At 57.6% G+C, this 24,863-nt stretch overlaps 1 protein-coding gene across 1 annotated transcript in view; it reads left to right on the top strand.

Annotated features, from left to right (window-relative positions):
* Positions 1 to 8,869: 8,869 nt before the first annotated feature.
* The window catches only part of RTN4R (reticulon 4 receptor), an 81,657-nt gene continuing 65,663 nt past the window's right edge, over positions 8,870 to 24,863 (top strand). Inside the window, exon 1 of the mRNA XM_048322802.1 lies at positions 8,870 to 9,374. Coding sequence (XP_048178759.1) covers positions 9,353 to 9,374 — 22 coding nt within the window. The 5' untranslated portion in view covers positions 8,870 to 9,352. The remainder of the gene's footprint in view (positions 9,375 to 24,863) is intronic.

Below are 24,863 nucleotides of genomic sequence, written 5' to 3'. Positions count from 1 at the left end.
TGCCCTTGCCCAGGACTGCCACGCCATGGTGGGCACATCTGTGTGTCCCACATGGTCTGGTCCAGCTTGAAGCTGTGATTTGCCTCCAGCCAGCCCTGCTCCCCTACCCCCGTGCGCTCTCCTTCCCCCATTCCCCATCCCGCCTCTGCTTTGGTTCCTGCTCCAGGGTGGCTCCTTGTCCTCTCTGCTGATGGCAGCAGTGAGAGGGGAAGAGTCCAGTTTTTGGCCTGGAATAGATTTACCTTCACTGCCCTTGGACCACCCATGGAGCTGGTCCGTGTTTGGTAGCAAATCCCCATCAGCTGGGGGAGCAGAGCTGGCCGGGTGTTGATAGGATGCCCTGGTCTGTCTCACATCCCTGTGCCTGCTCCAACACAGCTCTGCTTGAGGTGCAGGAGCATCCCTGGAAATCTCTGCAGGCCCTGGAGATTTTCAAGTTAAGACATGAGCTAGAGGAGTAATCCGAAATGAATAATTTATTTTGGTGAATTTTCCTTCCCTCTGTTTACAGATTGTCTCGGAGCAGATTGCAGCTTTCGCACCTCAATTCATTATTGGAAACTATTTGCAGATAGTTCCCGGTCTGCAACTCATTTGCTAACTCTGCTGGGAGCACTGCAGATCTGAAATCAGAGCTGTTGTGACTGGTCAGGTGGTGCTGCCATGCTCCCGTTCCTCCATGAGATCTCGGTGACGCTCGGAATGGGGCTGCAAGGGCGGCTGCTCCCAGTCACAAATTCCGTGTTCATTCTCTGCCAGTGCTTCCAGCAGCCTTCCTGCAAAGCCCAACAGCTGCCTCTGCCAGGACAGCCAGAGGCCTTGGGAGAGGAGGAGTCAGCCTTAAAAATACCCAAGGAAATGGAAAACAAACAAACAAACAAACAAACTGAGGAGGAGAAGCCACGTCCCAGAAACTCAAGGCAGAGGAAGTCTGGGCAGCAATGTCCATCCCAAGCTCCATCCCAGTGGAGACACCGTTGGATTGGAGGGAAACACAAAGCTGAGCCCTCAGAGAACACACGGATAACACACGGATCGCAGCCCACCCCACCACATGCTGCCCTGGGAACAGCAGAGCCCCTGGAACGCAGAGCTCGGAGCAGGGACAGGACCTGGAAGGGGACCCCAGCTGGATCCTACTGGGGTGGGATCAAAAGGGGGAACTCTCGCAACAGTGTTAAAATAGTAAAATAAAAAGCTGACCTTTATTCAGAAGCTTCCAGGTGTCCCGCTGGTCATGGGCACACCCAGTATTGGATTTCTACAATTTTTATAAATTTAATGAATCAGCAAATCTAACAAACATTGTCCAGTTAGAAGAGCAGTGGGCTAGGGAATTTGTCCCCCAGGTACTGCCCCACTGGAGTTGGTCCAGGGCTTCTTTGCCCCACTTCTTGTTATGTCTTCTCAAATTCTGATTAGAAAATGGAATGTTCTTCTTGTAGGTCCTCTGCTTGAAAATAAGACTAAGCAGTATTTCAGGAATGTGTTAGAAGGTTCATTTATTACTCCAAAATCTAAGAGAAAGGGTAAGAAAAATACCAGGAGCTGTATAACCACGTATTAATGGTCTACAAAGCCACAAATACATGAAAAATACATAAAAAGCAAAAATCTTCAGGCATCACCTGGGATGGAGCAGCCATTCTTCAGCTGGGCTCCTCCCGCTCCTTGGCACCGTGTACAAACACGTGCTTGTGATGCAGGGACACCCCAGACTGTGCAGGATGTGCCCACCTGCTCTGACCGAAGGGTGCTGGGAGGGCTTTTCATCCCAAAAACCAGCTCGGTTTGGGTCCTGTGTCCACCTGGAGGTTTGGCATTCAGGTGGGGATGGGAGCTGCCGGTGCAGAAATGGAGAGGTTGTGGCCATGTTGGGTTCCCAGTGATGCCTTAAGGTTTTAGCTTTTATATTTTTCATATATTTTTCATATCCTGCAATTCTTTAGTGTTTACCTCTGAACTCCACACAGCCTGTTAGCTGCTGGTCTCCCATCTTGGTCAGAGAAAACAATTCCTCTCCAGGCCTGGGAATCAAGGGCACCTCAGTGCCTCAGGCCCCGAGAAATGTAAACAACAGTGAGTTGGGGGAGCAAACTTGGGGTGAATGACTTCATTACCTGAAGCTGTAATTGGAGGATTAACCCCTGATATCCAAATGGACCAAACCTATAAAAGTATGGAAACCTGTGACCTCCAGGGGCTTCATTTGCCCTGAATGTACCTGAAGGCCCTCCAGTAAATATCACTGCTTTTATCCTCTTGATTCAGTCTGGCCTCTGTTTTAGGTAGTCCCAAAAGTCATCACCATGGCCGAGGTCCCTGGGATGGCCTGTGGGACACACAGCATTCCCAGTTCAGCCCAGCCTCCTTCACTCCACTGCCAACACCCACGGAATGCACAGCACTGCCCTGGCCCAGCTCCCTGGAGGAGCAGCTTTTACTGCTCGGTCCTTATTCAGATTTTGCTGCACTTCTCCCACTCCCCTTGGCTCCCCCTGCACGTGAAGAATCTCTGGGGTGGGCTGGCCCCAGCTGGATGTTGGGTGCCCACCAAAGCTGCTTTATCAGTGCCCTCTGCACTTGGAAAGGGGAGAGAAGATAAAGTGAGAGGTGAATGAGTTGAGATAAACACCGGGAGAAATCCCTCCCTGGTCACCATCACGGGCACAGCAGACTGAACCCGGGGATATTGATTGAATTTATTGCCAAAAAATCAGAGCAGGATAATGAGAATAAAATAAATCTTAAAAACAGCTTTCTTCCACCTCTCCCTCCTTCCTGGGCTCTCTGCTCTGGAGCCAGGCTGGGAGAGCTGGGGGTGCTCACCTGGAGAGGAGAAGGCTCCAGGGAGAGCTCAGAGCCCCTTCCAGGGCCTAAAGGGGCTCCAGGAGAGCTGGAGAGGGACTTGGGACAAGGCATGGAGGGACAGGACACAGGGAATGGCTTCCCACTGCCAGAGGACAGGGCTGGATGGGATATTGGGAAGGAATTGTTCCCTGGGAGGGTGGGCAGGCCCTGGCACAGGGTGCCCAGAGCAGCTGTGGCTGCCCCTGGATCCCTGGCAGTGTCCAAGGCCAGGTTGGACACTGGGGCTTGGAGCAGCCTGGGACAGTGGGAGGTGTCCCTGCCCGTGGCAGGGGTGGCACTGGATGGGCTTTAAGGTCCCTTCCACCCAAACCAGTCTGGGATTCTCTGATTGATCCCAGCTGCTTCACAGCCAGTGCAGGACAAGCTCAGGGCAGCTCCAAGCCCAGTGCCAGCCCTCAGCCAGGTGAGTTTCCCCAGGGCTGGAAAGGGAGCAGCTTTCTGCAAGAGACACCTGAATAAATCTGCAGCCCTTCCTGCAGAGGCCTCTGAAGGATTCCTGGCACATCCCAATCTCAGCAGCACCGCCAGGACCAGGTGGGAACCTTTTGCAGAGGGGATTGATGTGTCAGGCTGGAGCGGCGCTGGGATGATTTACAGGAACAACTCGTCCACGCCGACCCCATTGCTCAGGCAGGAGAGGCCTGAAATGTGAGCGAAATCACGGAGCAGGAGCTGCGAGGGCCATAATTCACTCCCGGGAGAAGCAGCATCCGGGGGAACTGCACTGCTGGTGGTGCAGGGGTGGATGCACTGACAGAGGGGGAGCTTTTCTCTCTCTGCCCTGCCCAGCCAGGCTCTGGCGCAGTTTTTCATGGCAGGAGGAGCAAAGCAGCCCATGGAACCACACAGACACTCAGTGCCTTTCCCTGAACTAACGAGCTCTGGTTAGGAGCTGAGCAGCGGGCAGAGATGGAGTGCCCTGCCTGCTGGGGCTGGAGCCAGGCACAACTCACACCAGGGCCCAGGGTCAGCCAGCAGCTCCCTGCCATGTCCTGTGTCCCTGCAAAGGATCCAGGGGTGGGCAGCCATGCCTCCGTCCTCTGGTCACTGGGCTGGGCCTGCCAGGTGCTGGCCCCGTGCAGCTTCTGAGGTGCTCTGGTACCCAGGGCACACCCAGCTGCAGGGCAGAAACCAGACCTGGCACATCACCCGTGAGCTGGAAGGGACCCACAGGGACCATCCAGCCCAGCTCCCGGCCCTGCCCAGACACCCCAACAGCCCCACCCTGGGCATCCCTGGCAGCGCTGCCCAAACGCTCCTGGAGCTCTGGCAGCCTCGGGGCCGTGCCCATTCCCTGGGGAGCCTGGGCAGTGCCCAGCAGCCTCTGGGGGAAGAACCTTTCCCTGCTCTGCAGCCTGAGCCTGCCCTGGCCCAGCTCCAGCCGTTCCCTGGCTGCTGTCCCTGGCCCAGGGAGCAGAGATCGGAGCTGCCCCTCCTCTTCCCCAGGAAATTCCTCCTGTGGACACCTGGCCCCTTCTCTCTGTGCTGCACTTCTTGTGGAAGCTGAGGAGTTCTGGAGAACGATCCCAGTCCCACCTGCCACAACTTCATGTCAATGGCTAATATAGCTACATGTAAAATATCTATTTTAAATTTCTATGTATTTGGAGTGCTGGTAGGCTGATCCAGTCTTGGCACTCTGTTCTGCTGGAAGAGCCACTCTGCACAGAACGTCTCTGCCCACTGGAGTGCATCAGTTCAGGTCCTGAAAATGGAGCAGGAGCTACGCTGGGTGCCTGGATAAATCCTGTCAGCACAGATCATCCTCGTGCTCATGCAGAGCCTCCCAGTGCCTCCCAGTCTGCAGGGGCTATGTTCCAGCTGCTGGAAATGTCCAGGAGAGACATTGTGGCCTTGTGGCTGTGGTCTTGGTGCCCTTCACACAAGTCAACAGGTAGAAGGTGTCAAACATAAACTTTGTCAGTAGTCCGGTGTTGGTGGGTCTGGGGAGCCCTTTCAGTTCTGTATCTGAGAGTCTGCCCCATGGTGTGCCCGTGCCTGGCCTCAGAGCAGGTGGAGGCTACTTCAAGCAGCTCTTCTGGTGTCTCTGAAGGGTGACTCTTCCAGAGGGCCAGAAGGATCGTTATCCACTGGAGCAGGTGATGTTCCCTCAGCTGCTGATTGCCCAGGCTGCACCACGTGCCCACATCTGCTCCTGTCTCCTGTGAGCACAGGCAGTGCCAGAACTCGGCAGAGACACAACACGGAGTCCCAGGATGGTCTGGGTTGGAAGGCACCTTAAAAGATCATCTTTTTCCCCTTCCACTAGAAAGAGAAAAAAACCTGGTCTTTTGGTGTCCTTCTTCTGCCTCCTTGCTCCTCTCAGAGATGGTTTCAGATGCTCCCAGCCACATCAGACACAGGACAGGTGCAGCCATAAGGCTGTGGAGAAGAAAGGTGAAAAGCCTATCCTGGACCAGCACAAGATACACTTTATTCAATACTGGGATTCAGGAGTCGATTCCTTTAGGCTCTATTGAAAAAGAAAGAGGTGGGTGTGAGCACAGCAAAGGGCAATGAATTCCTATTTTATGTACCCTCACATCCAGCTCTCCCTTCAGTGCCCACAAGGCCCAGGAATGTGCCCTAAATCCTTTGGGGCCCATGTGCTTACACCCCGGGTTCCAGAGAGCAGGGAGGGGCTGGCACTTTGCAAACAAGACTCCCAGTGCGAAGGAAGAGAACTGATCCAAGTGTGATCAGGCAGTAGGTAGAGACAAACATATAATTATCCAGTCAAAGCAAGGTGTCCTCATCCCGGGGAGCGCTGGCTCCTCTCCAGAGCTGCACGGAGTTGCTCCCACTGCAACTGCCAGCACCCCAGCTCCGCCGGAGATCTCCTGCTTGGAGACCCCCTCCTTCACCCAGTTCTTGCTGGACAACCCCTTGCCACGTGGAGAAATGGGAAGCGCAGATGTCCAACACGAGGCACAAAGCAGAGCCGGTTTCCTGTGCCTTGTCACACGGGCTTGGGAGCAGAGCTGGCCCGAGGACACTGTGGAGCATCAGAGCAAGCCAAGGTCACAGCCCCACGCTGCCTCATGGTGACCTCAGTGTAACAGCTGCCACGTCGAACAAGCCCAAGGAGGTGCAGGGACCTGCAGGAGGAGTCAGGCCCAGCCTGTGCAGATGTGCTCTCTCTGTTTCCAGATTAACCTTTCAGAAATGTCAGCCAAACAGCCGCCGCCTCCCTGGTACAACATGGAATTTTTGGGCCTGTGACTACAGCTTCAATTAACTCCTTCAGTGCTCCTGCTCACCTTCCAGCCCTCTCCCAGGAAATTCCAGCTCCAGGGTCCTTTCTTCTGCAGCTGTTTCGATGCCCTGCACGTCAGTGACCTCTCTCTCCTGCTGCACCAGTTGGGATGGTGGAGTCAAAGGGCACTGCTGAAACAGGAGTGTTTGAAGGTGTGCTCAAAAGGGAGGAACAGCACATTCCTAACCTGTGGCAGCTGGGCTGCCACTGCAGGAGTAGCAGGGCAGGGTGGGATCATCCTCCCTCCCAGAAGATGTCCATAAATCAACAACAGAGTGCGCTGCAGCAGATTGCACAGGAATGTTCCTTGTCTCTTCCCAGAACTCACCTATCCTGGCATTCCCAGAACTCACCTATCCTGGCATTCCCAGAAAACCCTTCTGTTCCTTCAGAGCAGACCTGCCATGGCCCAAGCACCCAAGAGTGACCCAAGTGTCCCAGCTGGGGCCCTGTGGGCACAGTGCTCCTCTGGCAGCATGGTCATTAAGTGTTATCCTGTTCATTACACGTGTACAGGGCTCCTGGAAAATCCAGGATGGGCAGGATACAGCTGGGAGTCACTCAGAGCAAATAGAGGGAAGGGGGCAGGCAAGGCAGAAGGGGTAGAGAAGGTCAGTGGATGCCTGAGCTGAGCTGGAGGTGTGGGAAGGAAGAGGATTAGGGAATCATCTCTGCACTTTTGCATTCTGGAGGAGCAGAAAGTGAGTGGCCAGAGGGAGCCCCCTGCCCTCCCCAGGTGTCACCTGCCCTCTCCAGGGGGCTGGAGGAAGGGGCTGCAGGCCCTAGGCTGTACAGAACTTCACATCTGCACAGTTAGAGGGTGTCTGGACAGTTCTCCTGGATCATTTTCAGATGGGATTTCAAGGATCTAGTGAAGGTATCCCTGCCTGTGGCAGTAGGATTGGAACCAGATGAGCTTTAAGGTCCCTTCTAACCCAACCCATCCTGTGATTCTGTGATTCTGAGCCCAGGAGCTTGGGCCAGCTGAGGCTGTTGGCACAAATAAAGCCCACACGTAGTAAATCACCTCCATCTGCCTCAGGTGCCCAGTTGGGTGCCTTTGGTTGTGTTTCCTTTTCCCACAGATGATTGTGGGGTGGGTCAGTGTGAGGCCCCCACAGCCTGTGGGTGAGGTGAGAGGGTTATCACACACAGAAGAAACTGAACCCTGGCTCACCTTGGAGTGATGCCTGCGTGGAAAGGTGGAAACTGCGCAGGCCTTGGAGGATGTGGTTGTGACACCAGCCCTGAGGGCAAGCTGGAAGAGGTGGCCAATACTGGGGTGACAAAGTGTAAGTGAGGAATGAAGGTTCAACAGCATTTCTATACCTGGGGTACGTAGGTAAAGACAAATACACACACTGTAGAATGCCAGGATGGTTTGGGTGGGAAGGGACCTCAAAGCCCATCCAGTGCCACCCCTGCCATGGCAGGGACACCTCCCACTGTCCCAGGCTGCTCCAAGTCCCAGTGTCCAGCCTGGCCTTGGACACTGCCAGGGATCCAGGGGCAGCCACAGCTGCTCTGGGCACCCTGTGCCAGGGCCTGCCCACCCTCCCAGGGAACAATTCCTTCCCAATATCCCACCTATCCCTGCCCTCTGGCAGTGGGAAGCCATTCCCCTTGTCCTGGCACTCCAGTTCTTGATGAAAAGTCCCTCCCTGGCTTCCTTGTAGCCCCTTCAGACCTTGGAAGGTGCTGTGAGGTCCCCACACAACCTTCTCTTCTCCAGGCTGCGCAATCCCAACTCCCACCCTGTCTCCATAGGGGAGGGGCTCCAGTCCCCTGAGCACTTCATGGCATCCTCCGGACTTGCTCCCACAGTTCCATGTCCTGTATGTTGGGGGCACCAGGACTGTATGCAGAATTCCAAGTGGGGTTTCACATGGATACAGACGTACACACACACTGTACATGGATCTGGTGGCAGCTGGACCTCTGACTAGCAGGGACAGAGCCACCGCCTCTCTGTATTGCGGATGTTCAGCTTTCCCTGGCACCATCCTTCCCTCCTCCTTTCCCCACTGAGCGAAGGAGTTCACTTAATAAAAATCCATCTTTCTGCTTCCCAGGACAGCTGCAGGTGGGATCTGCCCGTGTGGGAGCCCTTGTCCCTCCAGGACAGGGAAGGCTGCCGGAGAGCTCAGCAGGGTGGAAATCCAGCCCTGCTTCATCTACAGTGTAACTCGTGCTCTTTGGGTAAACTGAGGCAAGCTGCTGTCCCTCCTGCCCGTGGGAGAGTGATCCCAAGGGGCAGGGATGGCGGGAGGGCTCAGCCACAGAGAACAGGGAAGAGTTCTCCTTCGGGCTGTACCCAAGGGGCTCGTAGACATCCTTCCCTCGGGAAAGCAGCAGCTCCGCACCTGCAGCAGCCGAATCTGGTGAGGAAGAGGAGGCACCGCGGGTTCGAGTGTCTCTCGCCGCCTCCCCGGTGCGCAGATCCAGAGCAGGGGAAAACACCCGCCGAGGTCTCCGGTGGCTGCCTCCCGAGGGGCTCCGAGCCATGGTCCCCGCGGCCCCCGGGGCGGTGCGGGCGCGGCTGCGGCGGGAGGTGGGGAGGAGGGAGCGGGCCCGGTGCCCGCCGCCGCCCGGGCGTCCCTCTCCGTCGCTTCCTTTAGGTGGCACCTCTCCTCCAGGAATGAGGCTTCCGGCCCCGCGCAGCCCTGCCCGGGCCGCGGCCGCGCACCGCGGGGGCTCCGCCGCGGAGCCGCCGCCGTCGGAGCGGCCCCTCCTCCCCCCCGCCAGCCCGTGCCCGGCTCCCCCGTCCTCCCGCTCACTCCTCCAGCCAGTAAATCCGATCTAGGCTGATTCCTCTCACGTCAAACCACATGATCCCATAAAACATTCATCGCCTCTCCATCCCCGCTCGCTCGCCGCTCGCTCCCGGGATACAGCGCAGCCGGCTCCGCTCTCCGCCGCGGGATCCGCCGCAGCCCCGACCCCGTGCGTGCGGCGGGCGGGCGGGCGGAGGGAGGAGGAGGCAGGCGAGGCGAGGCGAGGCGAGGCAGGGAGGGGGAGCCTCGCCTGGATGCTGACTCCAGCTCGGGGGCTGCTCATTCCCCCGATGAGCGAGGGCGCCGGCACCGGGAGCGCCCCCCCCTCCCCGTGCGCCGCCGCTCCCCGCTCGGGCTGAAGTTTGGCACCGGGATCTGTCCCGCTTTCCCAAGGATTGTACCGCTGCCGCTCCACTTTGCGCCTCCAGACGTGCCTTCCCCGACCCCTAAGATGAAGAGGGCGATAGCTGAAGGTAGGTGCGCCCCGGCCCCCTCCACCGCCGCAGCTCCCCCGGGCTGGGCACGGCGGCCGCGGCCCCAACTTCGCCCTGCGCCGGGAACTTCCCTCGCTGCAACTTTTTTTCCCCGTGGCGTCTTCGGGAGCGGCCGAGGTCCCACGAGGGGAAGAGGGGCCGGGCGCCGGGCCGGGAGCGGGCGCTGGGGCCGGGAGAGGCGGCGAGGAGGGCGCGGGGGGAGCGGGAGCGCCGCGGCTGCGGGAGCGGAGCGGAGCGGAGGCGAGGCCGGAGGGGGAGCGAGCACCGGGCACGGCTCGTCTCCAGCCGCGGAGCACGGCAGCGGGATGGAAGGAGGACAGCGGGGTGGAAAGGGAGCAGCGGGATGGAAGTGGAGCAGCAGGATGGAAGGAGGACAGAGGGATGGAAGGAGGACAGAGGGATGGAAGGGGAGCAGCAGGATGGAAGGAGGACAGAGGGATAGAAGGGGAGCAGCGCGACGGAAGGAGAGCAACGGGCTGAGCCCCCTCCAGCCGCCGCCCATCCTCGGCTTGGCTCGGCTCGGCCTTGGGGTGACCGGGCGAAGTTGGTGCCTCCGGGGGAAGCGCATCCCCAGCCCGCATCCCGCGGCGGAGGGGGCCGGGACGGGCGGCAGAGGGGATGGGGCAGCCCGGCTTCTCCCGCTCCCAGCCCGGCCGCCGGGGGAGCTCCGGCCCCGCTGCCCGAGCCCGTCCCGCTCGCGGTGCCTCCGGACGGGGAAGTTCGCGGAGGGTCCGGGCTCCCCGCAGGGACAGCGGGTCCCGGGGTGCGGTGCGGGCTTCCCGCAGAGCCCCCCCTCAGGGTGCCCCCGCTTCGTGCCCGGGAGCCAGGGGCTGGGAAGGGCGGGGGGTGCAGGGGCTGGACCCCCTTTCCGCTCACTGCGCCGCGGGAGAGGCACGGAACATTCAGCCTGGCACAGCCGTGGAACCAGCCCTTTTCCAGGGACTCCGGCGATAATCTTTGCTTCCTGGCCCCCCGTGTGCGGGCTGGGGCTGGGGCAGGGCTGGCACAGGGGCCGGGGGCTGCGGCGGCTCTCGGAACCCCCCGGTCCCGCCGCGCCGCTTGCGGAGGCTGCGGGGGGACCGGGATGCGGCCCCAGCTCGGAAGGGACACTGGCGCCAGGCTGCGGGCTCAGCCCGCTCGGAGAAGCGAGTGCCACCCAGGTGTGCTCCCTGGGAGCCCAGCCCACGGATTGCAGTTTTTAACTGGAGGGATCAGCCCATCGTGGGAGCTCCAGGGCTGGCCGGGCTGCTGGGCAGGGGAGATTTGGGCATGCGGAGCCTCTGGCTGCAAGGACTCTGTTCCCAGCTGTGCCGTCTCCAGCTGGCTTCCCGTTCCCGTCAGCGGCACAGATATAATTCTCTTTTCCTTTCTATTTTGGAGGACACTCTGGCTGATTTATTTGTGACTATCAAAGGACACATCCAAGCTGTGATCCACACCGCACACCGCCTCCTTGAGAGGCTTTGTGTCGATCTGAAACGTGAAATGGCCAGTTTATTCCTGTTTGGGGAACACCTTGGGAACACCAGGCTCCGGTGCCAGCTTCTCCCCGGGCCCTGGGGGGGTCCTGATATCCGAGCCTCCATTTGCCGGGTGCAGGAGTTACCATCGATCTGAGCCCGGCGGCTCCGTGCCCGTGCTCAGCCCGCCGGTGCCAGGCTGTGCCGGGGGCTCTTTGTCACCCGTGGGGCTGGCGGTGCTGGCAGAGCAGCGTCCAGGTGCTGGGTGTGGTACGGCCACCCCGATCCCCTCTGCTCCCATCCCCGATGCTGCAGCACTGCTCTCCCCACACTGTGACATTCCCGGCTGCCGCCAGCATCGTGTGGAACAACACAGAGGATAATGAAATATAAAAACCGTGTTACAACAGCTTTATTTATAGAACAAGGCTTGGAGGGGGTTGGGGTTGAATTATTTGGGTTTTTGCTGCAGTTTATGAATTGCTCCTGTGAGAGGCTGGGGAGCCTGGCTTGCTGGCAGATCTGGCTGGGAAGTCCTTATGAACCTGGGAGATTCTGTTTAGCTGAGTGTCCATCCTGCTGGATCTGGACTACATTTCCCACTGTGGGCTGCCAGGATGCTTCAAGTGCCTTGTAAGCCAGAAATAGCCACCAGGGGCAGTTGGACAGGCAGAGCTTTCCCTGTTCTCAGCACTTGCTGCTTTATTAACACAATTCATTTTTACTGAAAAAGGGCTTTCTATGCTTATTCATTTTTTTTTAAACCTGAATACAAATCCCTGTAATATGAGAACCTACATCAACATCACTGATATGAGAGCAGCTCTTTTTTTTCCTCTTGAGAGAAAACACCATTCATTGCATTATTCTGTATTTCCTGTCTTTATAATGTAAATTTTTTATCGAGGGGCCGCTGCATTTTCTGGGCTTTGTCCCCCCTTTCCCAGCAAGTGGCCCAGCCCTCAGACCTGTATTCCATGGGCCCACCAGAAGCTGTGTTTGGAGAGGTTTTCTAAAGAGGAATGTGCTTAAAGAGGAATTTTAGGGCAAAAAGGTGGAGGTGCTGTTGCACCACTCGGTGCCTGGGCATTGAACTGGTGCAGTCGTCGTTGTTGCCTGCTGGATCTGGGATGTTTTCCCAGACAAAGCTGGGCCAGAGGATGAGTTAATGAGAAGCAGTGAGAAAGTGCTGAGGGCTGTGAGCAGCACATGCTGAGCTCCACCAGCACAGGGAGCTGAAACAGCCGGGCCCCTCATTAGATCCCTCCATCCCGAGCTCAGGAGCTCCGGGCCTGGCTTGGGAAAACCTCCTGGGAGCCTGTTGTGTCCATAAAGGAGTGGGAAGGAGCGGGAGCCACTGGTGGGAAGCAGCAAGGGGACAGTTTGTTACACAGCGTGTCTCCCTCTGCTCTCCCCTGCTCCCTGCCCTGCTCCAGGGGCCTGGAATGAGAGGGCGGGGGAATGGTTGTTGCTGCATCCACTCTTCCTGTGGAGCTGGAAGCTGGCAAGGGACCTGGGGTGCATGGCTGAGATCCCACATTCCTTGTGCCAGTCTGTGGCTGCTGACATAGGCCCTGTGCTGTGTAATCTTCTTCTGATGCCAATGACGACTTTGGCCATTGAGCCTTCCAGAGGAATAACCAAAATCCACAAAATCCAGCAGCACAGATGTGAATTTTCCATGTTTTCCTTCTTGGAAGCAGCGAGGAGCCTGTGAGCTGGGGGCAGGAAAGGAACGGATGCTCCGAGGCTGCTGCACCCCTGAATGCACAGCTCTGCTGGCTGAGGGCACCGGGGCCTGCCCTGGGAAGGGCTGGGCCTCCTTCCCTTCCCACCCTCCCGAGCCATGCGGAAGGAGAGGGAAAATCGCCTGAGCCTGCACACAAAGCAGGACAAGACAGATTGCACAGAGCTGAGCACTAATCTCTGCTCGGAGCCTGCCCCCGGCCCTGTGCCGCAGCTCGGGCGGCTCAGCCCTGCCGTGCTGGGAGCCCATCCTGCTGGAAGGGCTGGAGTGCAGGGGACAGGAAAGGAGCCGGTCTGGTTAGATGTGTGTCCTCTTCCCCTTGGATTTGCAGTGCTCTCTGCTGCTGTCACCTTCATTAAGACGAATCTCCGAGTGCCAGGCGCCTCTTTTGATGTTCCTAAAGAGGTTTTCTCTTTATGCAGGAGGCGCAGCCCCAGTGGGACAGGAGTATCCTGCACCGCTGCACAGAGGGGCTGGCAGAGGCAGCATGTCAGTGTGGGGCCTGTGAGGGCTGGGAGTTTCTGGGAGGGCTTGTCCTTCCTGGCCGTGTGGAAAGCTCTGTGCTGTGTCCCGGAGCCGGATGGATCTGTCTGGGATTTGTGAGTAGTCAGGACTCCTCCATCACAGACACACAGAGGTGTGGGAGGGAGGAGTGAGGCTGGTGACACACAAAGCCCAGCTTCTCCTCCCCTTTCCTGCTGTGGTTGCAACCCCTGGAGGTTTCCAGAGGCTGAGGGAAAAGGGGACAATTGTACTGAAAAGTCTTAATCAGCTAAAAGAGGCCGAGGGTGGATCCTGCCTTGCTTGCGCAGAGATGCCGAAGGAATTCGTGCAGAGTTTGCTCAAATATGCAAACTCACCTCAGCCTGAGCTGGGTCTGACTGAGGCTGCTGGGACACACCGGAGTGGGAGTTCGGAGTGGCTGGTTACCCTTTGGGTGGTGTTCAGGGTGGGGGTGTGGGCTCAGGGCAGTGGCACCAGGTGACACGGGTGTTCCCCTTGGGCTGTGTGCAACTCACAGCCAGGCCCTGCCTGTGTGGGCAGAGCACATCTCGTGGTGTGGCACAGACTCTGACCATGCTGGCTTTGCTTTCAGAGTGCTCCTAGAAGGCCTCTGGAGTCTGGTCTTGGTCCTGCGTCTGCCTTCTGTGTATCCTTGACCAGGTCAATGAGCCTTTCTGTGATGTAGTCTCAGCTTTTCCAGCTCTGTCCCTCGGAGAGTGGTGCTGAGTTATCTCCCAGGGGACCCAGGATATGCTTAAATTCAGCCCAGAGCTGAAATGTGGAGGTCTGAGCAGTCACTGATCACCTCTTTAGCAGTGACACAGTGTCAGGTGACAAGACTGATGATCTCCTGAGGGGTGTTGCTGCATTCACAGCAGGTTCGTGTCTCTGGGCTGGCCCACCTTCCTCCCAGCCTTCACACTGGAGCTGATCAACAGCACCAGCAGATTTTACACCATTTATCGTCCCTCTCCTGGAACCAGGGGATTAGAAAAGCACTTGAGTTTTATTTGGAATCCTCCCTGGTTGTCAAGGAAAGCAGAAACACTCCACAAGCACGTGCAAAGCATCAAGGAGTCTGGAAACAAGAAAAAACAAACACTCCAGTGCTGGGATTTTTAGTTCAGTTTCTGGAGGGCTCAGTAGTTCAAGACATCACCCTGATGACTCTCAAGTGGGTCAGTGTTGGGTCCTGTCTGCATGGGTCAGGCAAGGCATGGCTCAGAATATTTGCTTTCAAGAAATCATGGAATATTTTGGAGGAATCACCTGGATACCCCTGGAGTACCTCTGGAGGGATCTAAAGAACCTCTTGCTCAAAGCACAGCTGATTTCAAAGCTGGGTCTGATTGCTCAGGGGTTTGTCCTGTCCAGCATGGAGATCTTCCCAAGGATCAATGTTTTCCCAAGGATGGATGTCTTTCCCAAGGATGGATGTCTTTCCCAAGGATGGATGTCTTCTCAAGGATGGAGATACCCTGTCCTCCTCCACAGCTCCATGGCCTGTCTGGCCGAGGCAGCCCAAGCCCTTTGTCACCTGGCCTGGATCAGCACCACGGGTGGGGTGGGGTACCTGGCTCTGTCCCTGGGCGTGGCAGGGCTGGGGCCAGAGCGATGGTGAGCATTGTGCTGGCTCCCTGTGAGTTCAGAGCAGGTGCTGGGGTCACAGCCAGGGATGGTGGCAGGGACACTCAGGATGGCAGTGCACCCTTGCAGACGTTGTCCTGTGCCTGTGCTTGCTTTGCTGGCTGCTCCTGGGGTCGAAGCCCCTGGGCACGTTTTGTGTGGACTGGTTCCAGCCGCCCCAGCCTGGTGTCCCACATCGATGGTAATTAAAGCAGAGCTTCCCTGGAGCTCTGGAGTCCTCAGATGCACCCTGTGCTGGAAGCCTTTCCTGACACCCTGCAGGGGCAGGGACCTCTCTGGGGGCACACAGACCTGGCCAAATCCCAGAACCCTGGAGGTGCTGGTGGGAGGGTCCAGAACAGGACTATTGCACCTCCACTCAGGTCTGCCATGGATTTCTCTATCCAAGCTTTGGAAACCTCCAATGCTGGAGCCTTGCTGGCCTTTCCCAGTTCTGGAGCTGATTAAAAAGCTTTTCCTGACGGCTGAACTGAACCTCCCAAGCGGTAGTTCTTGGCTGTGGCTCCTTGCTGTGTCACCTGGCCACACAAAGGTGTGCTTGGCTCTGCCATCCTTTCAACTGCCTTGGAGTAACTGGAGGCTGGAGTTAAATCTCCCTTCACCTTCTCTTTGCCAGACCCAGCTATCATAATTCCCTCTGCCTGACCCTGTAGGACATACTAGGATATATATTAGGAAGGAATTGTTCCCTGGGAGGGTGGGCAGGCCCTGGCACAGGGTGCCCAGAGCAGCTGTGGCTGCCCCTGGATCCCTGGCAGTGTCCAAGGCCGGGTTGGACATTGGGGTGTGGAGCAGCCTGGGACAGTGGGAGGTGTCCCTGCCCGTGGCAGGGGTGGCACTGGATGGGCTTCAGGGCCCTCCCACCCAAACCAGTCTGGGACTCTGGTTCTCTGGTTCTATGACATTCTATCGGCTTCTGGTCATCTCTGGTCATCCTGGGCTGTGCCAGCCCTGGGGTGGCAGCAGGAGCAGGGCAGGGCCCGTCCCCTGTGCTGGCACTGCTGGGGCACCTCCAGTGCTGGGGCAGCTCTGGGACCCTCCTGACAAGAGAGACCTGGAGGGGCTGGAGCGTGTCCAGGGCAGGGAACGGAGCTGGGAAGGGGCTGGAACCCCAGGAGCAGAACTTCCTGCACTTCCTGTCCCATTAATGATGATATTGCTTCTTAATCTTGTCCCCTTTCACTCAGACATTGAAAAAGCTCTGACATTTGGGTGCCCAGCACATGATTTCTCTCTTCATGGTGCTGAGGAGTTATTTAGCAGTGGGTCAGAAACATCTGAAGGAGCGTAGGGTTCCCACCCTGCAGATCTCCAAATCACCTGTGGGATGGGATTTGTTCCCTGTGCTGCTGCCCCAGTTCCAGCCCAGACAGCCAAGGACAAGCACTGGATAAGGACTCCTTCTTCCTTCCAGGATCTGCATCCTGAGGAGACCCAAACCCTTTTGCCCCATGGTGCTTGTTTTGGCGTTCACTCCTGGAGCTGACTCACAGAAACTTCCTTGTCCAGCACTTCTGTCCTTGATCCATGGAGGTCTGGAGAGTCCTCATTGTCAGCTGTGCTCTGATCCCCATCCCCAGCTGCAATTCCACACGGAGGTGGGAACAGTCTGGAGAAAGAAATGGATACAGCAGTAGAGAGGGAGGTTCACTGCCTGGATGGGAGTTTCCAGCCCATCCCAGCTTTTCTCCATCCCATGGGAGCTGGACACATTCCCTCCGATGGCTCTGGGAGTCCTGGTGCCTTTCCAGCACTTCGTGCTTTGTTTTTCTCTCCGTGCTGTGCCTTCCTCTGGAAACAAAGGGATGTTTGCATTCCAGTGTGACGCTTCCCTTTCTTCCCTGAGTGCACGGGATAATTACAGTGCCTTGCACTAATTGATCCATTATTAGCGATAATTCTGATTTACACCGTGCTTTAGGAAGGGGCATTTCTGTGGCAGAAGTGATGCTCTAATGTCACACTCCGCAGTGACTTGTGATGTGTCACCTCAACTCCCGTGAGCTGCTCGTGGGGGAAACGGGTTCACTTTTATTTTTTTGTTAAAAACCAATCTTTTGCAAGAACCATCTGGCTGCTAAATTCTCCTCCCGGAGCTGTGCGGTTTGCTGGGAGTTCATTTGCGTCTTCAGCTACTAAAGAGGAAGTAAAAGTGACTGATTAGTCTGAGACTGGGACCATTCACATCAAAGTGACAGATTTTGTGAGCTGGATTTGGGAAAGTGTTTAAAACTGGTGTGTTTTCATTAAATTTTGAAGACTGTGGGCAGAACTGTGCTCTCGGCGCTGCAGCTCAGCGCTCAGCCCTGCACCCTGGGTTGTTATGTCATGGTGAATTGTGGGGCTGTTCAAATTTGCCTCTGCTTGTTTGATGACTTTAAATATTGATTTTAATTGTGTGTCTTTCTTAAGGCTGTGAGTGATGGTGGGAGCCACGGACAATAAGCCCTGTGCACAACACAGCCACGTGCACCAGGAGCTGGGAACTCAGCCTGGCTCTTCAGCAGAGGGTAGGGAGAGGAAAGGAAAATATCTTTGGAGGCCCCAATTCAGCTTTCCCTGCTCCTGTGGGGGCTGTCAGGGATGTGCCATGAGCTGCTGGGCAAGTTGGGCTCTCAGAAGCCTTTTGGGGGTGCTGGGATAAGGCTGGGAGGGCTCCACACCCTCCCCTGGACCAGAGGGGTCTTTGGAAAGCCTAAGAGCAAATCCGGAATTTGGGAACGTGGGATTTGTCTCTGCAGAGAGAAATGGTCACCTGGAAACCACCGGGACCTGTAGGACTTGCACTACAAGGATCTGGAGGGACAGGACACAGGGAATGGCTCCCCACTGCCCCAGGGCAGGGATGGATGGGATATTGGGAAGGAATTGTTCCCTGGGAGGGTGGGCAGGCCCTGGCACAGGGTGCCCAGAGCAGCTGTGGCTGCCCCTGGATCCCTGGCAGTGTCCAAGGCCAGGCTGGACATTGGGGCTTGGAGCAGCCTGGGACAGTGGGAGGTGTCCCTGCCCATGGCAGGGGTGGCACTGGATGGGCTTTGAGGTTCCTCCCAACCCAAACCGTTCAGGGATTCTGGGATTGCACATCCCTGTGGCACTGGCATGTTTTCAGGAGCAGTGGGAGCTGTGGAGGGAGCAAATCCCTCTTCCTGTGCCCAGGTTCCTTCCCAGGCACACATCCTCATGGACCTGGCCCTGATCAATGCTCTCCATGGCCGTGCAAACACGGTTAGCATTGGCTTTACACTAGAGGGCTGTCTGTCCCTTTCCCTTTGGATCGCAGTCCGTGTGCTGGGAATGTTCCTATCCACAGGATCCCTCAGTTTGACAGCATCCCGTCCTGTCCTGGGGCATGTGCTGCAGGCTGGTGTTTGCTGCTCAGCCCTGCTCTCTGTGCTGCTCAGAACATCCCTGCCCTGGGCTGGAGGCACTTTGGAGCTGTTTGCCCGGGTGAAGTGGGGCTCTCTGGCTCTGTCCCCCTGGCCAGCTCAGCAGGAAGCAGCAGTTTCCAAACAGGTTTCCTTCCCCTGCTGTTTTTCCAGGCCCCTTTTGCTGTCAGGAGTAGAGCAGTCAGTGCTAGCAACAGGGATGCTCTGGGCTGAAAGAGATTTGGGAGCTACTGCCTGAAAGTTCAGCTGGGACAGCTCCTCTGGCTCTCCTGTCACCTGCAGGACTGGGACCTCTGTGGGGACATTGCCACCATGAAGGACACTTGCTTTGGTCGACAGCTTTCAAGGAATCACAGAATATCCTGAGCTGGAAGGGACCCACAGGGACCACCCAGCCCAGCTCCTGGCCCTGCACAGACACCCCAACAACCCCAGCCTGGGCATCCCTGGCAGCGCTGTCCAAACGCTCCTGGAGCTCTGGCAGCCTCGGGGCCGTGCCCATTCCCTGGGGAGCCTGGGCAGTGCCCAGCAGCCTCTGGGGGAAGAACCTTTCCCTGCTCTCCAGCCTGAGCCTGCCCTGGCCCAGCTTCCTGCTGGTTTGATTTAATTGATTTGTTTAATTCTATCCCCACTCATTTTTAGCTCAGGTAAAGATGGAACCAGCTGAGGTTGCCTTTGCCTGACAGACTTGGCTTGAATTGAGGCCTGTCATTAAACCAGGCTGCCTGCCTGGAGAATTCCAGCCCCAAACACAACCCCTCAGTGACTCCCATGTGCCTCGTGCCAACTGCATTTGTGACACGGTTTTTCCTGTTCCTGGATGCCTGAGCAGTCAAGGTTTGGCTCAGTTTGGGCAGGAGTGGCGATAATTGAGAGCAGCAAAGTCCCTGAACCCTGCCCAAGGGTCTGCCCCAGTGAGGAGGGCTGGTAGGAGTGGGGGAACCAGCTGGGGTGGCCAGGAGCAAGTGGAGGGGAGGCACTGGTGGCACTGGGAGCGCTCTGGGGCCGTGTCCAGCACACACCGAAGTGCAGAGGATGGTTCTTTGGCACAAGACGATTTATGAACTCCAGGCACTTCTCTCCCTCCCTCAATTTACCCCCAATGTGTCCTGAAGGAGAGGGGTTAATGATGGTGGTGGCAGTGGCTCTGAGTGGTGGCACTGACCCCAGTGATGGTGGTGGGACACTGCTGGGCCATGGCAAGAGGGATCCAGTGTTGGACCTGCTCTGCATCCACCCCACCCATGGCTGGGACAGGAGCAGGAGCAGCAGTGGGAGCAGCTGGGACCTGCTGTCACCTGGGCTCAGGACAGCGATGTCCCCGGGCCGAGGGTCCGAGATGGGCCCCTCTGCTGCTCAGGGGTCACTGCTGCAGGCAGCATCGCCTGGCTGTCCCTGTCCCTGTCACCCAGGGCATAGCTGGCTCTGGGCAGGCAGGAGGGCACCACCTGAACCCTCCTGGCACAGAGCTGCTGTGCCCTGCCCATGTGCCAGCCAGGCAGGGCAGTTCAGGAATCACAGAAACATGGAATGGGTTGGGTTGGGAGGGACCCTAAAGCCAGTGCCACCCCTGCCATGGACAGGGACACCTTCCACTATCCCAGGCTGCTCCAAGCCCCTTCCAGCCTGGCCTTGGACACTTCAGGGCTGGGGCAGCTGCCCAGGCTGGGTTCATGGGCTGCATCACTCACCCCACCCTGCTCCCCTGCCTTTACACAACTCCGTGCAGAGCTGCTGAATCCCCCCTTGGCTGGGTCCATTTCAGGCCACAAAATGGATTTTAGCCCTTCTGGGTGGGAGGCAAAGGGATTCTGCCCTCCCTGGGGCCGCAGGCTCAGCTCCTGCAGGCCTTGATGTGTCAGGTTTGAACCTCAAGTTCCAACATCAGGGGGTGAAGTGAGAGGAGACTTCAGCTGGGCTTGCAGGCAGAGCCTGGCTGGGGGCTGTGGCTTCATCTTCAGGTGACATCCAAGGTGACATCCTTGGGTTTCATGTCACCCACAAGCCCAAGGAGCCATTTCTCCCCGGCTTTTGCCAAGACCCAGTTTCTACCACGACACACATTTTGCTGCTGAGGCTCTGAGGGCAGTGTGGGGTCTGGACATCAGACAGTGCTTGTTTAAACATCATCCCCACTATTCCAGCACTATTCCTGTTTTCCTGAGGCTGCACCCTCTGCTGGGTGCCCCAAGCCCTGGGAAGGGGCTCTGTGAGGGGCTGGGGGTGCTGCTGGCCCGGGATCGTGTCCAGTCCCTGTCCCCTTCTCTCCCAGGCTGGAAAGGAGCTCCAAGGCAGCAGCACGGCCAAGGAGAGACATTTGTACCAGTGGCACAATAAATGAGCCCGAGCTGCCTCCGGGGAGGAGCCCAGGAGAGCCTTTCCTTGGCCATGGCTTTCAGTGGGAAATGCTTTGCTTTCGTTGTGTTTATTTTTGGCTTTCCTGGAGTTTCTCAAGGCTTACAATTAATCCTGAGCTTTGGGGTGGCCAGCTGGGCTGCGGGGACAAAGTCTGCCTCAGAACACCGGGTTTGGTCATTTCCTGGGGACCTCAGATTTACTGGGAGCTTGGAATAGCTTAACCTGGGGACACCTGGGGCATGTGCAGAGTGCTTTGGATGGAGAGACAGCTGGGACAGGGGAAGGTGTCCCTGCCCATGGCAGGATGGTTGGAATGGGCAGGTCTTTGGGTACCTTCCAACCTAAACCATTCAGTGACTCTGTGATTCCATGACTCTGTGGTTCTGTGATTCCATGACTCTGTGGTTCTATGATTCCATGGTTCTATGATTCCATGTTTCTGGGGCTCTGTGATTCCATGACTCTGTGGTTCTATGATTCCATGATTCTGGGGCTCTGTGATTCCATGAGAAGAGGTCCCTGTGGCTGCAGCCTGCACAGGGAAGGCAGTGGAGAAGCCCCTTGGCTCTCCCCCATCAGCTGGACAGGGAATGTGCTCTGCCCTGGGAGAGGCAGCGGCTGGGCCATTGCTGCTGGGAGAGAAGGGACACAAATGTGAGTCACTGGGTGCCTGGGCTGGTGGCACCTTGGTAGGGAGGTGTGCATGTGTCAGAGCTGGGCCTGCCCCTTGCCAGGGACACCTGGCAGGTTCCTGCACCAGTGGATGGTGACAGGACAAGGGGGATGGTTTTAAACGAAGAGAGTGGTTTAGATTGGATGGTACAAAGTTCTTTGTGCAGAGGGTGGGGAGGCCCTGGCACAGGGTGCCCAGAGCAGCTGTGGCTGCCCCTGGATCCCTGGCAGTGTCCAAGGCCAGGCTGGACATTGGGGCTTGGAGCAGCCTGGGACAGTGGGAGGTGTCCCTGCCATGGCAGGGGTGGCACTGGATGGGCTTTGAGGTCCCTGCCAGCCCAAACCATTCCATGGTTCTGTGATCCTGTTTTTATTGTCATGAGACCCCCCCCCAGCTCAGCCTGTGCCTGCTCCAGCGCTGCTCCCTCCACGGCTTCAGGTGACATGCTTTGGGAGTGAGCCCTGATGGATCAGCTGCAGGACTGGCAGGAGCTGTGCTGGCATCCCTGGGACTCCCTGCCCTGCGTGGGCTCTGCTTTGGTGCTGGATGTGCCCTCTGACACATTCCCTGCCTGCGTTTTGAGCTTGTTCCATTGGCAAACGTGCACAGGGTGCTGGCCGAGGCAGCTCCTGGGTGCTGTGCCCTCTGATCCCTCCTCTCGCTGCAGCTGGGATGGACCCTCTGGCACTGTTGGGGCTCTGTTGGTCTCACCTGGGTTTCTGAGTGTTTCTGACTTGCTCCTCTCCTCCTAAAATTAAACCTTCACTGTGGCCCATCTGAGCACGACTCCCTTGCCCTTCCCTGCTGCTGAAGCCACCCTGAAGGCTCTGTGTGGGAACAGCAATGTGAAAGCTCCTAAAAGCTCTGCGGGATGAGCCTGGGAGTGTTCCCCCCGTGCTGGTGGGGGATGTGTGCAGCGTGGCTGTGCCGGCAGTGGGGTCACTGGGAGGGGCAGGAGATCCAGCCCTGCTGTCCGGACAATGCTTTAGTGAGGGGCACACAGGGGCCACGGGCCAGCAGCCCCCCCACCACCTCCCCTGCGTGTGACAGGGGTGAAAATCAGCATGGGATGGGCACACAGCTCGTGAAGGGGAATGGGCCACGGCTTGTCTGTCACCCAGGAGGGACAGGAAAATCAGGGACATGGCTCTGAAACAATGAAACAAATGCTGAACACAGGGCAAGGACAGGCTCTGCCAGGCACCTGGGCTGTGGTCAGCACTGCATGGGCAGCGTGTGAACTCAAGGGTTTGGAGCTGGTGAAAGGCCTCTCCTTGTCCTCCCTCCTTCTCCTTCTCCTTCTCCTTCTCCTTCTCCTTCTCCTTCTCCTTCTCCTTCTCCTTCTCCTTCTCCTTCTCCTTCTCCTTCTCCTTCTCCTCCTTCTCCTCTCTGATGTGTGTGAGGAGGAAATGGAAGGTGTAGATGTAAAGTGGTGCCTCTCCCTTGGAGAATTATGGTTCCTTCCATCCCCTTCTCTCCCAACAGACCCAAAATGCTGAGGACACACGGGGAGTTTGGCATGGGCAGGGCTCACAGGGGCTGCAAAGGGAGATGGAACAAGGGGACAGTGTACAGGAGGCAGGCTGGTGACAAATGGCACAGGAGGGCGTTCCGTGAGCAGGAGAGGCCTCCTGAGCTCCAAGTCCACGGCAGGTGCAGCAAGGGCCACATGTTTCTATTTTCAGGAGACCATCCAGCATCCAGCCTGCAGCTCTCCCACCTCTGGCCGGGCTTGGAGAGAGTCCTGCTCCCTGTGGGAATGCAAGCAAGGGTCATCACCAGTGCCCACCAGAGCAGCTCCTCCTGCAAAACCAGCAGCTGGTGCCCTCTGCCCCTCTGGGGACCCTGTTTTCTCCTCAGGTGACAGTTCTGGGCTCAGGGGTATCCCCAAACCTGCTCCCTCTCAAGCACTGCCACCTCAGTTTGTGTTCCAGAGGAGCTTCCAAGGAGCTGAGACTGGGAAGGGGGATCCCTCAGGGCATAACACAAATGCCTGGAGGAGCAGCCAAGGCTTGGGAAGCAGTGGTGATAGGAAATGATGGATCTGGAATGCTCTTCTAACAGTTTGGTGGTGCCAAAGGATTGAAGGATGGGCTCCTTGAACCTGGAGGTCTTGTCCAACCTCAGTGACCCCGTGGTTCCGTGACTGGTGCTGAGCTGGGGACCCTCTGCACCTCCCCCAAGGGGCTCTCACTGAGCCTGAGTCCTGTCCTGGAGAGCCCTCCTTGCTTAGCCAGAGCCAGCCCTTCCCACCCTTCCTTCCCTGCTGGGTGATTCACTCGTGGATCGTTCACCTGGATTTGTAACCACTCCGGGAGGTGTTGAATGGGAGCCTCGTGCTGAGCCTGGGGCCCTTGGAGCTCTGCTGGGGAGGTTTCTGTGGCCTCCCTGGGCACCCTGCGGTGCTGCAGTCCCAGGGACACAGCTGGAAGCAGATGCTGTGTTAGCAAATGCAGAGGTGGCTCCATGGCCCTTCCCAGGGTGCAGCCACACTGTCCCTCACAGGGGGACAAGGAGGTGATGGTGGCTTCCCCCTCCCTGCCCTGGGCTGCTCTACAGAGGCAGGGTCACAGCTGTGTCCCCTCCTTTGCTTTGCTCCCTCCCAGAGCCAAAGGCCGCTGTGGAGAGCCACGGAATCATGGAATCCTTAGGGCTGGGAAAGGTCCCCAGGACCATCAAACCCAGCCTGTGACCAACACCCCCATGGCCACCAAATCATATTGTGAAGTGCCACGTCTGCTCTTTTCTTGAACACCTCCAGGGATGGTGACTCCAGCCTGTTCCAGGGCCTGACCCCTCTTTCAGTGGAGAAATTTTCCCTGATTTCCAACCTGAACCTCCCTTGGTGCAGCTTGAGGCCGTTTCCCCTTTCCCTCTTGCCCAGGAAGGTGCCTGGTGCCACCTGAACAGGTCCCTGAGCCCTGCTGGCACAGGCTGTTGGTGCCCCCGTGCCCCAGGCTGGCAGCAGTTCCTCCTGGATGTCTGCCTGGCTCTTTGGAGCAGCACAGGGAATATGCAAATTTAACCTTTGAATTTACTGCGCTGTTCTTTTCCTGGGAAATGTCACTGGGGGCACCAAGCTGGGATCGCCTGCTCCTGGGACTGGGGGAATGAGCATCAGTGGCGTGTGCCTGGTTCCTGGGGATGATCCGGCATGGAGCTGGCTCCTCCAGGGAGCCTTCGGTGTTCTGGGAGCAGTGGGAGCTGCCCTGCCCTGCCCTGCCCTGCCCTGCTGTCAGCAGGGATGGGATGGGATGGGATGGGATGGGATGGGATGGGATGGGATGGGATGAACACTCTGGTGACCGGAGCCAGCTCCTGAGTGGCAGAGGGAGGGTTGTGTCCTCGTGTCCCCATGGCTGGGAGCAGTGACACATCTGCTGCTGCTGGGAGAGGCTTGGAAGCCAGTGCCATGCTGGGGAGGCTCCTGTGCTCCATGGATGGATCCAGAGGGTGCTGCTGCGGCAGAGGGAGCTCCCTGTCTGTGTGGAGAGAGGAGGGGAATCGCAGCTGGCAGAGCTGGCAGTGGCTGATGGGACCATCCCAGCCCAGCCCAGACTGAGATGAAGGGTTGAGTTTCCTGGGAGGCACCTGTGGGACAAACAAAGGCGTGATTGAGGTGGGGGCAGGAGTGACTGTGGGAAAGAGAGGAATTTCAGCACCGGAATAACCAAAGCCTTTATCAACACCCCT

This window comes from Corvus hawaiiensis, chromosome 18 (genome assembly GCF_020740725.1).
Source record: "Corvus hawaiiensis isolate bCorHaw1 chromosome 18, bCorHaw1.pri.cur, whole genome shotgun sequence".
In the NCBI taxonomy this organism is placed as follows: Eukaryota; Metazoa; Chordata; class Aves; order Passeriformes; family Corvidae; genus Corvus; species Corvus hawaiiensis.
Note: the sequence above shows the minus strand (reverse complement) of the source record. Positions and strands in the feature narration are given on the sequence as shown.